Here is a 20,567-nt window from a genome sequence, read left to right on the forward strand (position 1 = left end):
TATTCCTTTAAAACTTGCAACACTTGTTCACCATCATAAGCTGACCCTGTACAGCAAGAAACATAACTCCATCCTGCTTTTTGCAAGATTTATGGCCCCTTTTGGACTTAGAAAATATCAGATTTCTTGGTTAAGTTTTATGTTTAGGTCAACTTTTTCTCTTAAACTATCAAAGCTATTGCTTTAAAACTTGCAGCTCTTGTTCACCATCATACGCTGACCCTGTACAGCAAGCAACATAATTCCATCCTGCTTTTTGCAATAATTATTGCCCCTTTTGGACTTAGAAAAATCATTTTCTTGGTTGAATATTATGTTTAAGTCAACTTTTCTCATAAACTATCAAAGCTATTGCTTTAAAACCTGCAACAGTTTTTCACCATCATAAGTGGACACTGTACATCAAGAAACATAACTCTATCCTGCTTTTTGCAAGAGTGATGGCCCTTTTTAGACTTAGAAAATCATGGGTAGGACAATATTTCTATTATACAAAAAAGATCAGATGAGCGTCAGCACCCGCAAGGCGGTGCTCTTGTTTTTAAATAGCTTTAATGTTCCACTTTTGTTTGTAGAAGTCATCGCAAAATACTGTTATTACAGTCTTTACGAAAGAAATTCATGCCATTCTTTGATTATGGATTTAAACATGTGATGATGCTTAAAGTATACACAAATCTTGAAACAAGTTTTTATAATGAAAAATTAAACAATAGTAAACATAGACATGTTCTTTGGATGCATTATGCTCGTCATCTGGAGACATTAACATGTCTAAATATACAAAGGTTATAATCATGAATATACCCCCATGAAAACAGTTTCTGCCAAAACCATAAAGTTTTTCTCCATATGAAATTAAATATTTTACAATATTGTGATGGACCTACGTCTGACTATAAAGCATGTCGGAGTGGTATAAAAGAATTATGTGTGGGTTAACTGAACAGACATACGGTATCAAAAGTATAAGGATGCAAACAAGATATCCTAGACTGTTTTTGTCGAGCCCGCTTGCGGAAGCGAAGACATAGTTGTCCAAATGGCTGTTCGGTGTATGTGCGTGCTTGTGTCCGTGCGTCCGTCCGGATTTGTTTGTCCGGACCATAACTTTAACATGCATGGAGCAATCTCATTTATGTTTGGCATGAATGTTAACCTCAGTGAGACAGAGTGTCAAGCGCAAACCCCAGGTTCCTAACTCAAAGGTCAAGATCACACATAGAGGTCAAAGGTCAAATTCAATAACGACTTTGTCCGGAGCATTGCTTCTTCATGCATGGAGGGATTTTAATGTTACTTGGCACAATTGTTCACCGTCATGAGACGGAGTGTCATGCGCAAGAATCAGGTCCCTAGGTCTAAGGTCAAGGTCACACTTAGAGGTCAAAGGATACAAGAATGACAACTTTGTCCGGAGCATTTCTTCTTCATGCATAAAGGGATTTTGATGTAACTTGGCACAAATGTTCACCACCATGAGACGGAGTGTCGTGCACAAGAACCAGGTCTTTAGGTCTAAGGTCAAGGTCACACTTAGAGGCCAAAGGTCAGATACAAGAATGACTTTGTCTGGATCATTTTTTTTTTCATGCATAGAGGGATTTTGATGTAACTTGGCACAGTTGTTCACCATCATGAGATGGAGTGTCATGCACAAGAACCTAGAATTACTTCCCTTTGTTGTTACTATAAATAGCTTATATTGTAACTTTTTTATTACTGGTGGTAGGGAAAAATTAAGACCACTTTTCTGTAGTACAACATGCATGTTACATCCAATTTTGAGGTGTATTTTGACCTATCTCTACTGGTAAGGAGTTTTGTGTGGACTTTTTTTTAAGATTTACTTCCCTTTGTTGTCTCTACAAATAACTTATATTGTAACTTTTTGCAATTTTTTAGCTCATCTGATTTTTTGAAAAAAAATGATGAGTTATTGTCATCACTTGAGCGGTTGTCGGCGTCGGCGTCGGCGTTGCCTGGTTAAGTTTTATGTTTAGGTCAGCTTTTCTCCTTAACTATCAAAGCTATTGCTTTGAAACTTGGAATATTTGTTCACCATCATAAGCTGACCCTGTATAGCAAGAAACATAACTCCATCTTGCTTTTTGCAAGATTTATGGCCCCTTTTGTACTTAGAAAATATCAGATTTCTTGGTTAAGTTTTATGTTTAGGTCAGCTTTTCTTCTAAACTATCAAAGCTATTGCTTTGAAACTTAGAATACTTGTTCACCATCATAAGCAGACCCTGTACATGAAGAAACGTAACTCCATCTTGCTTTTTGCAAGAATTATTGCCCCTTTTGGACTTAGAAAATCAGTTTTCTTGGTTAAGTTTTATGTTTAGGTCAGCTTTTATCCTAAACTATCAAAGCTATTGCTTTAGAACTTGCAACACTTGTTCACCATCATAAGCTGACCCTGTACAGCAAGAAACATAACTCCATCCTGCTTTTGCAAGATTTATGGCCCCTTTTGGACTTAGAAAATATCAGATTTCTTGGTTAAGTTTTATGTTTAGGTCAACTTTTTCTCTTAAACTATCAAAGCTATTGCTTTGAAACTTGCAACACTTGTTCACCATCATAAGCTGACCCTGTACAGCAAGCAACATAACTCCATCCTGCTTTTTGCAATAATTATTGCCCCTTTTGGACTTAGAAAATCATTTTCTTGGTTGAATATTATGTTTAAGTCAACTTTTCTCATAAACTATCAAAGCTATTGCTTTAAAACTTGCAACAGTTTTTCACCATCATAAGTGGACACTGTACATCAAGAAACATAACTCTATCCTGCTTTTTGCAAGAATGATGGCCCTTTTTAGACTTAGAAAATCATGGGTAGGACAATATTTCTATTATACAAAAAAAATCAGATGAGCGTCAGCACCCGCAAGGCGGTGCTCTTGTTTTTACTTGGCATAAATGTTTGCCTCAATGCGACAGAGTGTCATAGGCAACTCCCAGTCCTTTTGACAGCTGACGAGGCTCGACATGTTGCCCGTGGGCATCTAGTATTAAAGAAACATTACAGTGTTAATAAACATTATTACTTACAGATATCACGAATACTTTAGATATATTTGGTCCAAGTAATAGATAGGTTAGAAATATTGAAAGAGAATACATGTCCATCAATCCCTTATCTGAATTTTGAGGGGTTGCCTAGAAACGTAATGCCAAAAAAGTGAGTATTGCATCAGTGTAGCTTTGTTACATGATCTTTAAAAAATTTAATTGGCCTTAATGATAATTTCATTCAAAACTGATAAATTTTCCTTTATGATTTTTTTTGGTTAAATTTTTGTGTGATTGAACTGGAAAATCTTGATGCTTATTGGTAATTGTATTATCAAAAGCACAAAAATGAATAAATTTTATACATGTAAAACAAAAGCATATTAAAGTATTCCTTAACATCTACTGTGAAATATTCTTAAACACTTGATTTTTTCTAAGTACATGTGTATGATTATAGTTTCCAAAGCTATCAAAATGTAAAGTTTTTATGCCCCTGAAGGGAGGCATATTAGTTTTCAACTGTCCGTCCGTTCGTTCGTTTGTCACAACGTTAACTTTTTGCATGAAGGCACTTTACTCGAGAACCACTGCACCCAGAACCTTCAAACTTCACTTGCTGATAGTACTTGTTGAGTACACCACCCTACGGACTTTGGGGTCACCAGGTCAAAGGTCAAGGTCGCAGGGGCCAACGTTAACATTTTGCATGAAGGCCTTTTACTCGCGAACCACTGCACCCAGGACCTTAAAACTTCACATGCTGATAGTACTTATTGAGTACACCACCCCTACTGACTTTGGGGTCACCAGGTCAAAGGTCAAGGTCACAGGGGCCAACGTTAACGTTTTGCATGAAGGCACTTTACTCGCGAACCACTGCACCCAGGACCTTCAAACTTCACATGCTGATAGTACTTATTGAGTACACCACCCCTACTGACTTTGGGGTCACCAGGTCAGAGCTCAAGGTCACAGGGGCCAAAGTTTACTTTTTGCATGAAGGCACTTTACTCACGAACCACTTCACCCAGGACCTTCAAACTTTACTTGCTGATAGTACTTATTGAGTACACCACCCCTATGACTTTGGGGCCACCAGGTCAAAGGTCAAGGTCACAGGGGCCAATGTTAACTTTTTGCATGAAGGCACTTTACTCGCGAACCACTGCACCCAGGACCTTCAAACTTTACATGCTGATAGTACTTTATAAGTACACCAACCCCACTGACTTTGGGGTCACCAGGTCAAAGGTCAAGGTCACAGGGGTCAACATTAACTTTTTGCATGAAGGCACTTAACTCGCGAACCACTTCACCCAGGACCTTCAAACTTTACATGCTGATAGTACTTTTATAAGTACACCAACCCCACTGACTTTGGGGTCACCAGGTCAATGGTCAAGGTCACAGTGGTCAACATTAACTTTTTGCATGAAGGCACTTTACTCGAGAACCACTTCACCCAGGACCTTCAAACTTTACATGCTGATAGTACTTTATAAGTACACCAACCCCACTGACTTTGGGGTCACCAGGTCAAAGGTCAAGGTCACAGGGGCCAACATTAACTTTTTGCATGAAGGCACTTTACTCGCGAACCACTTCACCCAGGACCTTCAAGCTTCACATGCTGATAGTACTTATTGAGTACACCACCCCTACTGACTTTGGGGTCACCAGGTCAAAGGTCAAGGTGCTGCGGGGGCATTTTCACCATTAGTGACAGCTCTTGTTACAATTTAATTTTTGGTTTATTTTCCCCAATTCAAGAAACATTTATTTAGAAAGTATATTTTCAGACTTTCACTGCATACATGCATTTCAGTTGAAGCAAGTACAAATTCTCCTGTTATTGGACAGACTGCTAGAAGAGAAGAAGTTGCACCACAATATCCTCCATTATTTGAATGAGAAATTATGGCTCTCAACTTCAAATGCAGATGTAAGTTTTCCCCTCGAAAATATTCTTGCTGTTGAATAGGTCATACACATTTGACTCTTTCTTATCTTCGGAAGAAAGAACACCAACCTGAATGAGTACCATGTCAAGCACAACTTACCTTAAACATATTCTAATAGAATGTGAGGTCATTGCTCCACAGCACAGAACAAATCCATTTATTATGCCCCCCCTTTCGAAGAAGGAGGGCTATATTGTTTCGCAGATGTCGGTCGGTGTGTCTGTTGGTCGGTATATAGACCAATCGGTTTCCGGATGATAACTCAAGAACGCTTGGGCCTAAGATCATGAAATTTGATAGGGAGGTTGGTCATGACATGCAGATGACCTCTATTGATTTTTAGGTTAGTAGGTCAAAGGTCAAGGTCACAATGACCCGGAACAGTTGATCGGTTTTTGAATGATAACTCAAGAACGCTTGGGCCTAGAATCATGAAAGTTGATAGGGAGGTTGACCATGACCAGCAGGTGACCCTATTGATTTTGAGGTCAGTAGGTCAAAGGTCAAAGTCACAATGACACGGAACAGTTAAACAGTTTTTGGGCGATAACTTGAGAATGCTTGAGCCTAGGGTCACGAAACTTAATAGGGAGATTGATCATGACCAGCAGTTGAACCCTATTGATTTTGAGGTCAGTAGGTCAAAGGTCAAGGTCAGTGTGACCCGTAACAGTTAAATGGTTTCCGGATGATAAGTCAAGAATGCTTGGGCCTAGGATCATGAAAGTTGATAGGGAGGTTGGTCATGACCAGCAGATGACCCCTATAGGTTTTGAGATCAAGTCAGTCACAATGACCCTGGACAGTTAAACGGTTTCCGGACAATAACTTGAGAATGCTTGGGCCTAGGATCACAAAACTTAAGAGGGAGGTTGACCATGACCAGCAGATGACACCTATTGATTTTGAGGTCAGTAGGTCAGAGGTCAAGGTCACAGTGACCCAGAACAGTTAAACCGTTTCTGGACAATAACTTGAGAATGCTTGGGCCTAGGGTCACGAAACTTAATACGGAGGTTGGTCATGACCAGCAGATGACCCCTATTGATTTTGAGGTCAGTAGGTCAGAGGTCAAAATTTATGTTCTTTGTGCAGTTACAGGATGCATCAAGGGAGACATTTCGTGTTCTACAAGCTCTTATTCTGGTAAAAATTATGACAAAATTTCTGCACTTAGGGCATCTATTTGAAAAATAGAGATGTATCATATATAAAGCATCAGTTTACTTTGTTATGTACCATTTCCTTTAATAAGATCTAGTTTAGGTCATTCTTGCATGGACGTCTTTTTAACTTGCCAAACGCACCTTAAGGAGGTAGGATACCTTCATATTTGTATGTGCGCATGTCCAACCGGAAGCTAACGTGACAGTTTACGACGACGTTTACGACAAACTAAATGTGTTTGTATATTCATTCTTCTGGAAACAAATCATGAACCTGTCTTCGATCTGATGCTTTATGGTTTAATAATGCAGAAATAATGAATAGATTGCCACAGAAACGCTTCAAAACAGTGTTGCCTTAAAATGACGTCATTGACGTCATGACGTTACGTGTCAGTTACCGCGCAAAATTAATAGCTTTTATCTCGAAAGTACGTGATTCTGTACATTTTCTTTATTTTAACTATTTTCAATTTAACCATTATTTGCTGAAATATTTTTATGAGTCTTTTGCTCTAAATAACAATCAATGTTTTGCTTCTTTTATGTAGTTATATTGAAATGTTATACGGAATGTAAGAAAATGGATGATGGCAACCGGTGTTATTTGGAATATAGTTGGGTGAAAGGTTACTTGTTACGGCCATTTTTAAATAAAAAGTCCAGCAGTTTGTTTTGTAATACCTATTTTGCAGGTTCCGTTGATAATTTGTTACTTAAATACTAAAATTAAGATCTAAAATTGTTCAGATTTCTGTAGAAAATTGTGGTTTCTTGAATTGAATTGATGTTACCATGGAAACGAAGCCCGTGACCTATGTATCTAAATGTAAAATTCAAAAGCGTTGACACTGGTCTATTTAAGAAACACAGCTTCGGCTTTTTATTTTCATTTCAAGAATATCCATAAGAATAATAGCAGCACGCTGAACGATTTTTCCATGGAAATGGCAGACCAGGGGTACTGCTGTACGTATTCAAAGCTGTGAAATTTGTTTGAATAAATGCAAATAACACGAAAATGTAACTTACGTTAGAAATAATATGTTTTAAAGCTACATCAACTAGAAAGATAATCTTATTCAATATTTTTTTGAAGAAATTACAACAAAAAGCAAGATATAACCTATTTTAAACATCTCTGTTGCCATGGTTACTTTAAAATTTAAGAAAAATAGGGTACCATGTAAAGTGCTTGGTATTTTGCTGATAATATTACCCAAATATTTCATGTTGGTCATTAACAGGATGGCACTGAAGCCGTCGAAAACACCTATTTTTATACATAGTTGTTTAAAACTGAGAGAAAATGCGTTACCATGGAAACACGAGCCCCGTGACATATACATTCTAAGCTTGTATTAGAAAGCTAACGTGCATACTAGTAAAATTATCAATTATGCAAACTTCTACGGATATCAATGGAACTAAAATACAATGAAAAGTGTTAAATATCTGTATTTTCCTTCTTCTTTCAATATGAAATACCTTTGGAGGGTCATGTTCTTCAAACCTGGATAAAAATTGAACTTGAAGGGACAGAGACAAACGAAATTGAGATTGTAGCAGCTAAAACTTCATATTTCACGAAATACAAAAAAATGCTGCGGTTCAACTAATTTGAATTTACGCTTGTAACAAGGTAACCTACCTCCTTAATGTAGAATTTCGTAGTACCAGAATGTGACATATTGGTTTTATTGAGGGAAATTTTAATTCCCCTGCAATATCCTTGTGAATATCTTTCATATTGCTTTTAGCATATCTTTTAAATATCGCATATGATTAGAAAATATGTTTAAAAATGCACATATTAAAATTTTAACAAACTCTAGCGATGCTATGCTATGATTTTTTGTATTCTATGGCCTCAACCCAATTTAAAAAGTCATAGAAATACAGATAAATACTGACAATCGAACGATCGGATTTCATTTTAGGGCAATAAAATCCGTAAAAAGATCCTTTGGAAGCAAAGAATGCAACCAAACAAAATAATAGCATTATCAAGAAGACATTTCTGACAAAAAATGATTTATTTGTCACGTCACATCCTGGAAGTAACTACAGATTTGGTTTGATATTTTACCCATATCTTGGTAATAAGTCAGTGTCTATACCTCAGTATTCATGTAAAGGATATAGATTTGCTCTATAAAGACACTACTTCTGTGTTTATTTAAAAACGACTTTTATATTTATTCAAAGCGCCGAATAGTGGAGCGCGCTGTCTTACGGACAGCTCTTGTTAAATTACTGTGCTTTGATATATCGCATAATTTTGGTGCTTGCATGTGTGTCTGTCCGTAGGGTACATGCATTATACCAGTCGTATATGGTATAATCTGTAAATACAATGTCACATTTTTTTCTCAGAATAACAGCTGGATTATTTCACATGCTAACTTATTGTGACTTAAAAATACACAGTTTAATATACATGTCACAAACTATGGCACTTGTTCTTTGCATTTTTATTATTTTTTTAGTTTTTGATTCATAACAAGTACATAAACAATTGTTTGCAAATGTATGTGATAGTTAGCGTCAAACATATGGAACTCAGTGAAACGAAGCTGTCGGACTTTACTAGGCTTTCATGTCCGTATAGATCTAGTTACATTAAAAACAAGAGGGCCATGATGGCCCTATATCGCTCACCTGTTATCATTGCACTTGAGGACAAGTAGGTCCTCAGAAAATATATTTAAGTCCAAAGGACAGGAACAACAAAGGGAAGAAATTAAACCAAAAAGAAAAAAAAATTCTTAAAAGGTACAGATATGTCAAAATACACCTAAAACTTGGAGGTACCATCCATGCTGTACCACAGAAAAGTGGTCTCGGTTTTTCCCTACGGCCAATAATAAAAAAGTTACTAAAAACAAGCTATTTATAGTAATGTAAAAGGGAAGTAATTAAAAAAAAATGATTGTAACTTAACAAAAGAAGGATCTGCCAAATAAATCTGCTGACATAAATGAAATTTCAGATCAGTATCTTCATTAGTTACTGAGATATACCCATTTTAATTTGAAATAAAGGGAGGTAATTTGACATAAAATCAGTCCATAGTTATCTACCCTCATTGGCTCAGTCCAACTAATGACAATAATGAAATTTCAAATAAGTCCTATAAGTACTTACTGATATAAATCCATTTTGATTACAATCAGGGGAGTAATCAGATATAAAACTAGAAAATGCTTTTGTAAAAAAGCGCATGTCTCCCCTAATGCAAAGTCCTATAGGCAAGAAGTCAATAGGGGTCAGGAGCAAAAGTCAAAGAGACACTGATGGTTGGCTGCAATAGGGATCATCTACTTGGCATGTCCAATCACCCCGCTAAATTTCAACACTCTTGGCCTAGTGGTTCTCAAGTCACTGTTCAGGCTTCTGTGACCTTGACCTTTGATCAAGTGACCTCAAAATAAATAGGGGTCATCTACTCTGCAAGTCCAATCATCCTATTAAGTTTCAACATTGTAGGTCAAGTGGTTCGCAAGTTATTTCCAAAAAATGATTTTACATGAACAGGCCACTGTGGCCTTGACCTTTAATAGACTGACCTCAAAATCAATAGGGGTCATCTACTCTGCATTTTCAATCATCCTGTGAAGTTTCAACATTCTGGGTCAAGTGGTTCTCAAGTTATTGATCAGAACTGGTTATCAATGTTCAGGCCCCTGTGACCTTGACCTTTAACGGAGTGACCCCAAAAACAATAGGGGTCATTTACTCAGCATGAACAATCATCATATGAAGTTTCAACATTATGGGTCGAGAGGTTCTCAAGTTATTGATTGGAAATGGTTTTCCATGTTCAGGCCCCTGTGGCCTTGACCTTTAACAGAGTGACCCTGAAATCATTAGGGGTCATCTACTCTGTATGACCAATCATTCTATGAAATTTCATCCTTCTGGGTAAAGTGGTTCTCAAGTTACTGACCGGAAATGGTTTTCAATGTTCAGGCCCCTGTGACCTTGAACTTTCACAGAGTGACCCCAAAATCGTTAGGGGTCATCTACTCTGCATGACCAATCATCCTATTAAGTTTCAACATTCTGGGTCAAGTGGTTCTCAAGTTACTGACCGGAAATGGTTTTCCATGTTCAGGCCCCTGTGACCTTGACCTTTAATGGAGTGACCCCAAAATCGATAGGGGTCATCTTCTTTGCATGTACAATCATCCTATGAAGTTTCAACATTCTGGGTCAAGTGGTTCTCTAGTTATTGATCGGAAATGGTTTTCCATGTTCAAACCCCTGTGACCTTGACCTTTGACAGAGTGACCCCAAAGTCAATAGGGGTCATCTACTCTTCATGACCAGTGATGTTAAAATCAAGTCATAAATGAAGCTGCTATTGTGCAGACAAGGTCAAAAAAGCTAATTTTGGCCCTTTCAGGGGCCATAACTCTGGAATCCATTGGGGGATCTGGCCGGTTTAAGAAAGGAACCGAGATCTTATGGTGACACAAGTTTTTTGCAAGTTTGATTAAATTCAAATCATAAATAAAGCTGCTATTGTGCAGACAAGGTCAAAATAGCTAATTCTGGCCCTTTCAGGGGCCATCACTCTGGAACCCATAATGGAATCTGGCCAGTTCAAGAAAGGAACCAAGATCATATGGTGATACAAGTTGTGTGCAAGTTTGGTTAAAATGAAATTATAAATGAAGCTGCTATTGTGCAGACAAGGTCAAAATAGCTAATTCTGGCCCTTTCAGGGGCCATAACTCTGGAACCCATAACGAAATCTGACCAGTTCAAGAAAGGAACCGAGATCTTAAGGTGATACAAGTTGTGTGCCAGTTTGGTAAAAATCAAGTTATAAATAAAGCTGCTATTGAGCAGACAAGGCCAAAATAGCTAATTTTGGCCCTTTCAGGGGCCATAACTCTGGAACCTGTGATGGGATCTGGCCAGTTCAAGAAAGGAACCGAGATCTTATGGTGATACAAGTTGTGTGCAAGTTTGGTTAAAAAAAATCATAAATGAAACCACTATCGTGCAGACAAGAAATTGTTGACGGACGGACGCACGTACGCACGAGACGGACAAACGGACTGACGACGGACAACGGACGAAGGGTGATCACAAAAGCTCACCTTGTCACTATGTGACAGGTGAGCTAAAAGACCCACACACTTGAAACATATGATTATTGTGTTAAATACTGTGATAAGGTAATGCACTTCTTTGATATATGACCTTCTGTGATGTTTTATAATGATAATGTGATATAATATTATTGTAAAGAACTATGACTAAATGCTTATTTTAGTTGATGAAATTTTGTACTTGTGTACATTTGTGCACTATGTATGGCATGTTAGCTGAATGAATCTGTCTAAGGGATTAAGCCCTCCTCAGTGTAGGAGTTCCGGTCTTTTAGAGTGTTAAAATGCTGTGTGTGTAATATTAGCCAGAAGTTGTCTGGATAACCGCAGGGTCTGGTTCAAACTTACAGAAATATATCATTATTGAGTGAACTTACATATATCTTCAGGACGTGCCTGTACCTTGTCGGATTTCAAGTGATAACCCTTTACAGAATGCTGCATATTTCAAAATATCAGAACACTGTGCAACCATAAAAGCTTTGTTTACAGTTTTCAAAGGATCTGGCCCAAACTTACATATGTTGTGATCTTAAGCATATGGCTAGGACATACATGTACCATGTCACGATTAGGATTTGTGTCCCTTCAAAATTACAAAATGCAAACAGCTTCTGAAACGCTTGTCTAGATAACCTTTCTTACATCTGGCCCAAACTTACAGAAAGTGAACTTGTACTTATTCATAACTTTATCATGACATCACAGTCCATTAGGGGTTCTAACTGACCAATCAGAGAGCTGCATTTTCGAGTACCTGCCAGTTTCCACTTGGGTATAATTAAGTATCTTTATAATGAACATATAGTGATTTTAGAAATAAATATCACACTATTTTAGAAATCAAATTAAGATTTTTCACTGCATATGCCCCAGATGATGCTACAAACAACAAAACTTTGAAGTTTCATTGAAATTTTATATCGATTTTATACCTTTATTTTAGTTAAAAGTTTTAGATTAATTTTACACAGGGAGTCTGTGATAAAGTCCCGAGTAAAATGTAATCATTTCCCAAGCGAAATTAGTATCATTCCGCAATGTTTTGGACATGTTAAAATTATGAATTATCTGGTAATATATGTACCATGCATGTTTTAGAATTTATGACCCTTTGACATTTTATAAAACGAAAGATACAACTGACAGAATTATCTGGATAACTCCTCTCCCAGTTTTAATGCGATCTTGCCGAAATTTACAGAAATGTATAAATGCACATATTGTTAGGACATGTTTGAAACATGCCTGTTTAAGAGTTATGGCCCTTTAAAATTTTACAAAATACTATATTTTGCTATACGGATAACACCTGTTACAATTTTAAGGGAGCAGGCCCAAACAATAGAAATGTATTGCCATTAAATGAACTTAATAATTGATTATACATGTACTGCTGTATACACCAGTATAAACACTTCCCATTCCTTATGAATGTGCCCAGTCCTGTTTGCTAAAAGGAAAATGTATTTTCTATGTTGCCAGTATACATGTACTTCTGTATGCCAGACAGTGTACTTCATTTGAACCTTGTACGCTCTGAAATATTTCAGCTATAGCAGAACACTGTGCAATCAACTCCTTCCTTGTACAGTTTCCATTCAGTACAAGGTAAACTTGATATATATCCTCAACATGAGGTACTTTTATTTTGGTATATTTTCTGGTACAAAGCCCGTTTTGGACTAATCAGTAATACATTTAATATATGTGTACCTTGCATTCTCCTCCTTCATTGCCCACTGGGTTCACATGTAATTTTTTGTACATTAACAATATGAAGTGGACATTTGCATATTATTAGGAGTCTTATGTCCTCTGTTTTATTCTTGTTGTTGCCAGTCATGGTCCTTTTTGGACTTTACTAGGGCTGTCATTGATTGGGTCTTTTGCACATCGACGATACCGATATATCGGAAGGCAAATATCGACGATACATCGATATATCGATTATTAAGTTAGATTAACAATCTCTTTGTTTATGGGCATGCTATATACCTTCTTGTTAATGTTATGTCTTTTTTTTTTTGCCTACTTTTTATATTACTGTTTGATTGTGTTGTATTTGTATCTATGAAATAAATAAAATAAATGAAAATTAATGAAATCTTTTATAGATCTTCATTGTGCCTTCACTCCTCTTTTGCATTTATCCTACTTTACAACCTAGTAAACTATAATACCAGGCACTGGAGTTTGGTTTCAAACAGCTAAAATTCTGCATTTCTCTTCCACAGATATCTATTTATTTATTAAATTAATTAATTTATTTATTTACAATGTTTTTATTTATTTTTAGCCTGTTTCATACCCTGTCTTAATTTTTACCTTGCACAAGTGTACATTCGAATTAGGTACTGGCACCGCGTGTTTTGTTTGTTTTTTTTTTTTGGTTTTCTTTTTTAACTTCTGCCCAAGTTTTCAATGGGCCTCAAATTTGTAGTGTTTGACTGTTTGTTTGTTGTACTGAAAGGCATGTTTAAGCAACACCCTGTGTTTCTACGAACCAAAAAGAGCTTTCCTTCCGTCTTTTGACTGTTTTTCACTATTTAAGCGGCGACGGCTTCCTCTTCGGCCTCTTTGATTGTATTGTTACGGGAACTAGCTAAATTCTGTACCTTTTACTGAGTGATCAGCTATACACGAACAAGTAAAAAGCCGAGATTGACGTAGAAACAGTATATTACTCTATGTTTTTACATGCACAAACACGAAGCGACCTTTCAAGACAGGACAACGTAACTTTTGCAAATAGATTCGAGTGAGCCTTTTACTTCTACCATATAGGTAGTGCCGGCTAGTGGGAAAAGACTGCTACGGTACAAGTTTTGAAAGACCTTCTGACAACTTCCGTTACTTTCGGCACTTTTTGCAGGCAGAAAAGTTGTTTTAGAGGGTCTGAGTGTTTATCTAGACAGTTGTTTTTCTCTGTAAAATATCGATTTTGAAATGGAATCGATAATCGATCGACCAAAAAATATCGTTGATACATCGATATCGTTTCTATCGATGACAGCCCTAGACTTTACAATATTAAGAATACATTTGCACCTTGTGTTCTCAACTCCCCCAAACAGTTTCAGTTCAGTTCAAATGAAATTTAATATACGTTATCAACATTAAGTGTTCTTGCGCATATTTTCGGGATTTTCAGTCAAGAGAAAGTAATGTAATGCTCTGCAGGCCACTAATATTGTCTACACACATGTAATGTCTTTGGTCATTTTGACATGTAAATATTCTGGGCATCCTTTTGTATGGATCATCCATTTTTTGTTACAGGTTAGACATAAGTGGTGTGAACTAGTGATCAAACACAAATTTCAAGACAGTTACAAGGATGTTGGACACTTCCTTGTCCACTGTCAGGTTCGTAAAAAAAACGTTTTTGGCTCGGTTTTTCAAATTTGGGATTCACCTGAGCACGAATCCATATCCAGAATTTCACCAAAGAACTTCTCCTAAACCACAAAACCAATTTCAACCAAACTTCATCAACTTGCTTTCTGTTTGATATTCATCCGTGTCTTTCATAAGAATGTTCAGTTGATGGCTCTCTTTTAGATTCCCTTAAAATATGTCATTCATGGAGATTTCTTGTTAACGTGACAGTTAAGAGTTTACAACATAAAACATCACATAAACAGCTGACCAGTTGAAAAATGTTATAAATGTTTTATTTGCTAACCCTCTGCTAAATTTCTTCTGTTAAAATTCATTTTTGCAGGTAGTTTAGTTTTCTGGTTTTGGCTATGTATATATACCGTATATTAAATATTATATATATAAAATCTCCTCCAAAACCGTTAGCTTTCTACATTGAGTCACACCTATAGTTCTTTAAATTATTTCAGAAATTGTCTTTATGATTTCTTTGTTTTATCACATGTTTGACGACACGGGAGTGAAATAAAGCCATAACATAAATTTGATAAAACACTACTGAAATAAATCTTTGACGTTGACGCCGTTGTAAGTATAGGAGACGTTGGTTGAATTTACTTGGTCTGTTATAGGTAAAGAAATGTGAAATTTTGATGTTTCAGCAGGAAAAGCTTAATGTGATAAAAAGGATATTACATTTATGTCTTTGCACATTGAATTTATCAAACTCCCTGAATATAATTGATAAATTGACACATTGTAGCATTTTGATTCTTCATGTATACCTCACAGTCAGAGAATTCGACCTTGTTGAGCAGTTAAGAAAGTGATAGGTACAAATGGTTGTTTCGACCATCATTTACACTCTTTTATTGGACAGTAAGTAAAAAAACAAGGCCACAGTGACTTATGACTGAAAATAATTCCCTCTCGAATACTTGAGAAGTCTTAGAGCAAGTATGGTCATAGTCCATAGAATGATTTCCAGTGTGGTTAGAGGATAATTATAATTGTTTTAGGCGAAAAGTCAAGGTTATATTGACCTCGAAGCTGAAAACAGTTTCCCGTAATATCTGGATAAGGCATGGGTCTTTAGTGATCAAGCTTGATAGGATGATTATTTATGGTCAGTTTATGACCACTAGTGCTTGTTGATTAGTAAAGTTCGAGTGCAATGTGACCATATTACTGAAAACAGTCTCTGATTAATAAGTGGAGAATGCTTGGCCTTGGGTGTCAAATTTTAGAGGATGTTCGCCTTCAGCAGATGGCCCCAATTATTTTTTAGGTCAGACGGTCAAGGTCACTGTAACCTCGACACTGAAAACAAGTGGAACAGGCCTTTGGCCTTTGGGATAATGTAGTACATTCAGTTTTACATATGAATTTTTGTTTAAGCATACGAATCTCAAGACGACAACTTTAGTAGGTTAACGTTCAAGGGCACAGTGATATAGAGACTGAAATAGTATCGGATCAGTAAGAGAAAGCTTTGCTTTATGATGGTCAAATTTTTATAGGATGATTATATTGTCATGATCATTGGAAGACCCGTACTGTTCATGGGGACTTGGTTTTTTTTCTGCATCATGAAAAATGTCCATATTACCTGTAACCTAATGAATCTCATTGTGACGTTAAACCTAACACAAGCAAAAAGAAGTCTTCAAAAATCATGTCTTCTAGACGTAAAAGTACAAAAGTCTTCAAACACCTCCTAAACGGTTGGTACGAGCTTTTAATTATTTCACAGAAATGTTCCTTGATTGACCATCTGATGTTTAGCTTGCATTTTACTCAGATTTGTCAAAAAATGTCACCAGAGCTATCTTCAAGCGCCTTCTCTTTGATGGCGGATCTGATTTTGAACTTCACAGAAATGCTCCTTGGTCAACCCTTTGCTAACATTATTTAAGTGGTGAAATTAGACATGGCTGTCAAGAGCGAGTTTAATGTTCCCAATACATGTCTAAGGAAAACTTAAAAAAATCTTCTCATGTTAAGCTGGTTTTTAAAGTAATTCGGCAGAACTGTTTCTTTTTTACCTGACTGAACTGTGAAAATAAGGAGAGAGAGCGATAAAGGACCATCATGACCATCTTGCTTTAATCTGGTAACTCTATTACTCTACTTACATTCTCGAATAATCTCCCTATTACCAGGAGAAATCCATTACATTTTCGCACTACTGTTCACTAAAATGATCTGATATGCAGTCGAAAAAGCTCCTAAACTCTAGGTTGCTTTACCACAATATTATAATATGCCTGTTTTTCGAGCCAGCAAGTTTTCATTAAGTGTTTGCATGATTATAGAGCATCATGTTAGAAACAAATGTATGCAAAAATATTGGGGGTCCCGGTGCTGCTTTTTGAGTTATCTGCCCCTAAATGCGAGTTCTTTTCTCTTTTAGGTCATTTTCAAGGGCAGATAACTCAAAATCTAGCAAATTGATACCTTATTTCATTTCACATTATTTTTTGTTATTACATTTCCAGTTATTATGCCAAGTTTTAAACCATTATATTAAACAGAATTTTTGCTGTGTTTCAGTGAGTAAACATACTGCATTTTTCTTGAAAAAAAGCGGCATAATTGGAAGAAATTTGTTTGCCTAAGCGACTATAGAATAAAATCCGTCTCATAGAATTCCTGCAAATTTTGTACAGTTGCAGGAAATAAAGTATCAACTACTAATATGAAATCAAATAAAGTGTAACTAACCATTACCATGAGTAATCTTCCCTAGAAAATGATCTAAAAGAGCAAAAAAACTCGCATTCAGGGGCAGATAACTCAAAAAGTAGCACCGGGACCCCCAATTTTTGTTTTACATAAATTTGTTTCTAATATGATGCTCTATGATCATGCAAAGTTTAAGAAAATTCTCTCCGCTAGTTAAAAGTTTTCCTTTTTTGCCTATATAAAAAACCCTCACAACTGTCACATTTCCCCTTAAGCAAAGTTATTTCCCTATTTGTATTTGTTCATATTGTGATAAACATTCATTTAACTTTTTCGTGTGACAAGCCCTTTGAAAAGTCCGTTGTTGCTGTCTTCATACAGCTGCTGATACAAAATGGTCTCCCATTTTATTTACTTTTTTAAACATTAGTATCTTAAATCCATTAAAGCGATTTTTTGCTAATGCGAAACAATGATGGATGGTAAGAGGACAGATTGTAGAACACAAGAATCATAATTTTATTTTTTAATGATTTTAATCATTTAAGTGCTCTTGGAGTACAATTTTTCCACATTTTTTTTCTTAGGTAGCTATTAGTGGGGAGGTATTGCACAATTCAATATTTATAGAATTGTCTGCCTTTATGTTTCTAAGTTATTTATTATAGTGATATTCAGTCTATTTCAAGGTATTTAAAGTTACATTGGTTGGTGGCAAATAGAGGTAGTGAAAAGCTTGATAAGTCGGATTCTTGAATGATTATAAAAATATATTTCCTTATTCTTATTTTTTCAACTTTGAATATTAAGGAATAAAATCCTGACATTTAGAACTGAATACCACCTTTTCAATGATAAATGGAAAAAAAGCACTTGGAAGCCTTTTTTGTGTTACATGTATTATTTACTGAAAATAGTACAGTAGATTATGTCTGATCTTCCCTCCTTAAGAAAGCAATGATAACAGTAAAGGATAGCTCTTGTTTCCTTAATTCTTTACATTTTGTCTCTGCAATAATTTTGCAACAACTGAATGAAACTTAACGATACTATTTATGGATAGCAATGATCAACGAATCAGGTCTATATTACCTGTCAACTAGTGCAAACCAGGAAAGTTTAAGACAGCCAAAATAACACCAATTTATAAAAAAACATTCAAAATCTGACCAAACTAAATATAGACCAATATCAATACTTCCAATATTATCTAAGTTTATTGAAAGACACGTCTCAAATCAAATAAAGGATTTCTTAGAAAATAATAAACTTCTGCATTCCAAACAATCAGGGTTTCAAGCAAATCACTCCTGTGAATCTGCACTCACAGATATAATTGATGATTGGATTAATGCAATAAATAATAATTCTTTCGTTGGCACTATATTTTTGGATCTAACCAAAGCATTTGACCTTGTAAACCACTCTTTGTTAACAGAAAAATTAAACCTCTATAAGTGCAGTGAAATCTCTGTTAAATAGTTGCCATCCTGTTTAGAGAACTGCTCTCTACAAGTATGTGTATCTGGACAGCTTTCTTCTTCCAAAGAAATTTCTGCGGGAGTCCCACAAGGCTCTGTTCTTGGGCCTATACTTTTTATACTATATATCAATGACCTTCCCTTACACACAGATAAATCATCCGTTGACATGTTTGCTGATGATGCAACAATGTCTGCATATGGTAAAACTGTGACTGAAGAACACAACATATTTTTAATCGGTTTTTGAAAAATGTATCCAAAGCCGTATATGTTATCCACTTTAAATAAAGGCGTTACTTACTTACTTACTTACAACGGAGCACATACCTGGTATTTTATTAATTATTATCCCCCGCAGAAGCCGGGGGACATAGATTTGGTGTTGTCTATTCGGCTGTTCGTCCGTCCATGTAAAAAATTATCTTGTCTGGAATCACCAAACCTCAAATAATACTTGAGTAGCAGATGGCCTTTGGTCACATTTAGTATTATCCCCTGTGACCCAGTAAAAGGAGACATTTTACTCTTCGTTGGGTTGGGTAAAAATAGTTTTTTTTAGTTTATCTTAGTAATCTATTGAAGGAGTTCATGTTACTTTACACAAATGTAGAGCTAAGCTGGTGGACACATTATTATGTAAATATACTATTGATAGGGTAAGTAGACTGCATTTGCCAGATATTTGTAAATTATACTAAGCTGTGTACTTGTAACCAAATAACGGTAGCTTTTTGTGCCCCCCCCCAATGAGTGGTGGGGGCATATAGATCTGGTCTTGTCCGTGCATCCGTGCGTCCGTCCTTCCGTCCATCCGAAGTTCGTGACGCGCCTAGCTCGAAAAGTATTTGATATAAATTGATGAAACCTTGCATGAGTCTTTATCATGATATGAACTTGCGCACCTCCTATTTTTCGTCTGGCTCCACCCCCTATTTTCAGAGTTATGGCCCCTGAAATAGTAAACAAGAGGACCATGATGGTCCTGAATCGCTCACCTGTTCCCACATAACCCAGTTTTGAGTATGACGTCGTTTTTTCTATTATTATTTGAACTATTGACCTAGTTTTAGTGAAACCTTTAAAACCTTTAAAAACCTTTAATTTCAGAGCAAAACTTTAAAACCTTTAAATCTTCTGAAAAAAAAACCTTTAAAACGGCCAAATAGCCTGTAATCACTCAAAACCTATATTTTTGTTCAAACTGCTTGCCGTGCCAGTTTAAAGCAAGTAATGGTTATACTGCTGTATTTCTTCCCCCCTTTTAAGTGTTGTTATTGGGATACTGCTTTTGTATATTTCATCTTGAGTTTTTCAGAATGCTGTTGTGTTCACCAGACCACATACATGTAGTATATACCTATATATATTATGTGTTTTCAACGAGAATTCCGACAAAAATAGCCTTTATTTACTCTTTACTTTTTAATATTTTACACTAAAAGGCCTTTATTTCCATAGATTGGAGCCTTTTCATTATTTGACCTACTGATCTACTTTTTGATGGCACGTAATCCTCTTTCGAACTTTACCTAGATATCATCAAGATGAACATTCTGACAAATTTTGATGGAGATCCATTCACAAGTATGGCCTCTAGAGAGGTCACAAGGTTTTTCTATTTTTAGACCTACTGACGTAGTTTTTGACCGCACATGACCCTGTTTCGAAACTGACCTAGATATCATCAAGTTGAACATTCAGACCAATTTTCATACAGATCCCATGAAAAATATGGCC

The 20,567-nt window shown here is 36.1% G+C and overlaps 1 protein-coding gene across 3 annotated transcripts in view; it reads left to right on the top strand.

Moving 5' to 3' along the window:
- Positions 1–20,567, top strand: part of LOC128555522 (aminopeptidase O-like) — a 116,568-nt gene that overhangs the window by 55,112 nt on the left and 40,889 nt on the right. For 2 of the 3 annotated variants that reach the window (XM_053537984.1, XM_053537985.1), the window contains exons 14-15: positions 4,853–4,969; positions 14,560–14,646. In XM_053537984.1, coding sequence (XP_053393959.1) covers positions 4,853–4,969; positions 14,560–14,646 — 204 coding nt within the window. The remainder of the gene's footprint in view (positions 1–4,852; positions 4,970–14,559; positions 14,647–20,567) is intronic. The other variant, XM_053537986.1, reaches the window with a different exon arrangement.

The sequence above is a fragment of the Mercenaria mercenaria genome, chromosome 3, assembly GCF_021730395.1.
Source record: "Mercenaria mercenaria strain notata chromosome 3, MADL_Memer_1, whole genome shotgun sequence".
In the NCBI taxonomy this organism is placed as follows: Eukaryota; Metazoa; Mollusca; class Bivalvia; order Venerida; family Veneridae; genus Mercenaria; species Mercenaria mercenaria.